Here is a 3,950-nt window from a genome sequence, read left to right as displayed (position 1 = left end):
CAATTTGCCAATGACTCTCCATACACCTGAACCATTAAATGACAACACTATGTTACATTCTGACGATAGAAAGACAAGAATCTGGATGGAGTCAACGTATGCATATTGTATATTTTCAACTAATACAAGCAGTTGAAAATGTAGGGAAAAGCAGAGAATTGTTCATAATCACTTAATGGACGTATAAAAGGATTAGCAGTTTGCTCAAAGGAATGATAAACTGCTTGTTTGAAGTGCACAAGTGACACAATGACTTGAAAATCAATTAGTTTTGAGAATTTCAATTGTCGGTTCTGAAACGCACCAAAGTGTATGAGAAACTAAAGTATAATGTAGAATGATTTCAGTTTGATTCTGCTGCCATCTAGTGGTTGGTCTGTTCATCTTATGTCAGGGGCGTCAAACTCATTTTCACTTTGGGCCTAATATCAAAAACCTGAATGCTCTTAAAGAGCCGGTTCTGCCAGATAAAACATTGATAAAACTAATTAAAATGTTAATATATCAATAAATATCTTTTCCTCCAGGACTTTGTGATTGTTTTTTTTTTCAATCAAAATTGCAGATTTTGGGGGGCCCATTTAGAAACATTTGTAAAGAATTTTTATATTTGTGCTGATGTTAAATGTGACTTTTTATTACTTGCCGTATCATTTACTATAATTTGACTTCAAGTGAGGCTTCTGTCACTTAAACTCAATGTTTTTGACCTATTTTGGGAAGATTTGCAGTAAAATCTGAAAGAAATGTGGAGATTTGTTGATTTTGTGTGAAATTTTTAAATTTGTGAAAAACTGGAATGACTTATTGATCAGGGTGCACTGATTTACCGGCCAGCCAATTTCCTTAATTTTGGAAGATCGGTGATTGGTCAATTTTTGCATATGAAGCCGATCTCATCCACTGATCTTGTCTAGCTTTGCAAAGGTCTAAGAATCAACCACCTTCCCTTTTTGCTCTCCAGTGAGAGGTTTTACTGACAGACCAGACCAGCCTACCAAGTTATGTCTGCACGTTTATAATTAACAGTGACCCCACTGTTGCCAACTCAACAACTTTTTTGCTGTATTGAGCAACATATCAGACAAAAAAAATTGGTATCAGCCAAAATTGGAATTGGCAGGTTAAGCTTTTTACAAGATCGGTTATTGGTAATCGGCCAGAAAACTGAAATCAGTGCACCCCTATTTATTGATGTAATTTGGAGTCTAAAGGGCCACATAAAAAACTTCGGCGGGCCAGATTTGACCCCCAGACCTTGAGTTTGATGTGCCTTATGCGATTATAAAATAAATATATCTTAGCAACAACTAAAAACTGAAGTCTTCAATAATTTTTCATATCTCCAAACTTTATTAGGACATTAACAGCATCAGATGATATAGCATACTAAGTTAACTCTTAGAAGGCAGTGAGAGGAGACTTATGATTAGTAATAAGGTAATAATCATAAAAACAGATAAGAAGCCAACTTGTGATTAAAGATATCAAAGCCTCAGCCTTCTCTACAAGTCGACTACTCTGGAACATAGAATTTACCGCTCCACGTTTTAAACTGAATCATTTTCAGGATTTTCTTGAGGTTCTCCAGAGTTTCATCTCTGACCTTCTCTCTGTTCTCTGGTGTGAATGTGTCAGATTGTGGTCTGGACTGCTGCTTAACTTGGTCATCATTTTTAAACAAGTTGCTCAGACTCTCAACTTCAGCACAGTTGCCATAGGGCCAGGGCCACTCTCTCTGACAAGTTTCCTGGAAGCCAAAGAGATTTCCACATGATTTGCAAGGCTCCATTTCAGACGCCTTTTTTATGCTATATGCCCTGCATGTGGCGCCTTCAGCAAGCTTAAAGGTTCCATCAAAGTATTCCTTCTTCTTCTTGTCAGGATAGAAGGTCATCACTGCTGCAGCCACATATTCATCCCAGTAGGAGCTCAAGCAGGAAGCAGCGATCACAATCCTGCCGGGATTAGGGCCACTGGTGGACATGGAGACTCCGTATTGCTGCACCGACTTGTTGGATTTCGAGATGCAGATGGTGGCAGAGACAAGAAAACCTTCTTTCAGACGGTTGACCAGATCACTCAAAGTCTGTTTTACCTGGTTTTCATTTTCAGGCCTCTTCTGCAGGACAACCTGGAAGCAATTATGAGAATCAATCAACTGCAGCTGGATTCTGAGGGTTTATTTTATTTAATAATTCAGCACAATATCCTTGTATGATCTACACCAGCCTCTCCTACCTAAAAACAATACTTCCCTTGCAAATATTATTGTCAGGGAGTGCAGTAGGCGGTGGTGACAGAGACGGGGTTGATCCAGGTTTGAGATGAAGAAATTATGATTTTAATGGGGAAAAACTCAAACAGTCCAGGAAACAGGCAGCACAGTTGAACAGAAGCTAATGCTCAACACTGGTAGCACTAATCAATGGCAGACTGATAAAGAGTTGAAGGACACTACACAGAGACACAGGTGGCATTAAATACACAGAGGGTAATCAGGGAACGAGACACACCTGGAAACAATCAAGGGGTAGACAGACACAGAGACCCACTAGACAGAAACTTAAAATAAACACACAGGAAAACTGAAATCACACAATTATAGTTAATAAATAATCTGTTCTGAACTACTACCAATAAAAGTAGTCATATTCAGTCAAAATAACACCAGATGATGGAGGTGTTATCGTTGTGAGTTTGAGTTTTGGGTTTTATTTGGGTCATTTTTGTTGTTGTGTGTTTACCTTTTAGGTCTTACAATGCTAGTTGATTTGTTGAGTTAGTTTTTGTGCTTTTAGATTTTGATATGTTTGTTCTTCTTTACTCCAGATTTACAGTTTGTAATTTCTCTGAATCCTAGTTCAGTCCAGTTTGCTCCCCTTGTCTAGTATTAAATCTGTTTGTAAAATGTTAACCCTGTATGGATTTAATAAATTCAAATAATCTTGTTTTCAAATTTTATTTAAATTCTTTGTTTTATCATTAATAACAAAAAAAGAATGATTAACATATGAATATAAGATTTAGGTTAAATATGCAAATGCCTGACTGGAACAAAAAGCCTATATACTTTGGTTGATGATAATAAAAACTTAAAAAATAATTACTATAAGTTGGAGTTTACATTTTTTTGTTTGGTTTTTACATTATGATGTGTTTAAAAACTGGACCTGCTTTTGGAGTATTAACTGCAGCAGTCTAGTTAATAACTTTGTGATTACCATCATGTTTGATGTATTAATGGTGGATTAGTGTTGTGTAACTAATACTGACATCTCGGTCAAACTAATATCTTACCATGTCCAGCACACAGGAGAACGGACTGCGCCTGGGAAGGTGAGTCAAGTAGCACTCAAATGGTTCTGGGTATTTCTCCTTTAGGGCATTTAGCATCTCCTTATTGGGGATAATTTCCTCTGGAGTGAATGGCGTTGTGTTGATTTTTCCCAGGAAGAAGATGCTGTGAAGTATCTGATGAACAACAAAACATGAACGATAACCTCTTTAAAAACCGCGACTGGTTTAGACTTCAGCTTTTACTCACCTCGTCCACTAGGTGTCTACTTCCGGGAGTCGTATTGCACCAATCAACCATCTGCCTAATAATCTCGAAGGCATTTGTTCTGAAATCTTGCTGCAATTTCAGAAATTGTTCTTGTCTAAAAAATAACAGAAACGTTGACGCTCGTGAACGCATCATGACGCAGATGTGTTTCAGTGGGATCAGCAAACTCACCTCGTACTTTTTCCGGCCTGGATGGATAAAACAGAGAGTAGAGAGGGCAAGTTCAGACATTGTTTCGATCCCAAGTGAAAAAAAAAGTGTAATTTTGAATAAACAAACGGAGGCCGACAGCTGCTACTCACCATGGCTGCGATGTAAAAGTGAAACTAAAAGTGCAGACAGGAGCTGTTCCTTTAAGACAACGGGGAAAGACAAAGGACCT

General features: G+C 37.8%; 1 protein-coding gene across 1 annotated transcript; it reads right to left on the bottom strand.

The window, feature by feature from the left end:
• Positions 1 to 1,339: 1,339 nt before the first annotated feature.
• Positions 1,340 to 3,941, bottom strand: LOC106941041 (uncharacterized). The gene is made up of 5 exons (XM_015023964.1): positions 3,871 to 3,941; positions 3,740 to 3,756; positions 3,548 to 3,662; positions 3,301 to 3,474; positions 1,340 to 2,134 (listed from the first exon to the last, which is right to left on the bottom strand). Exons 1-5 carry the CDS (start codon positions 3,871 to 3,873, stop codon positions 1,517 to 1,519), a joined length of 927 nt encoding a protein of 308 aa, XP_014879450.1. The 5' UTR covers positions 3,874 to 3,941; the 3' UTR covers positions 1,340 to 1,516.
• Positions 3,942 to 3,950: the final 9 nt, after the last annotated feature.

The sequence above is a fragment of the Poecilia latipinna genome, unplaced genomic scaffold, assembly GCF_001443285.1.
Source record: "Poecilia latipinna isolate Pla-1442-1.1 unplaced genomic scaffold, P_latipinna-1.0 Scaffold3472, whole genome shotgun sequence".
NCBI classification, from domain to species: domain Eukaryota; kingdom Metazoa; phylum Chordata; class Actinopteri; order Cyprinodontiformes; family Poeciliidae; genus Poecilia; species Poecilia latipinna.
Note: the sequence above shows the minus strand (reverse complement) of the source record. Positions and strands in the feature narration are given on the sequence as shown.

Bases quoted from the DNA above. Each gene is read 5' to 3' on its own strand.
- LOC106941041 (XM_015023964.1), bottom strand. The intron at 3,475-3,547 runs GTGAGTAAAAGC...GTTGTTCATCAG, and splicing joins GTAGACACCTAGTGGACGAG to ATACTTCACAGCATCTTCTT. The intron at 2,135-3,300 runs GTAAGATATTAG...AATTGCTTCCAG, and splicing joins TCTCCTGTGTGCTGGACATG to GTTGTCCTGCAGAAGAGGCC.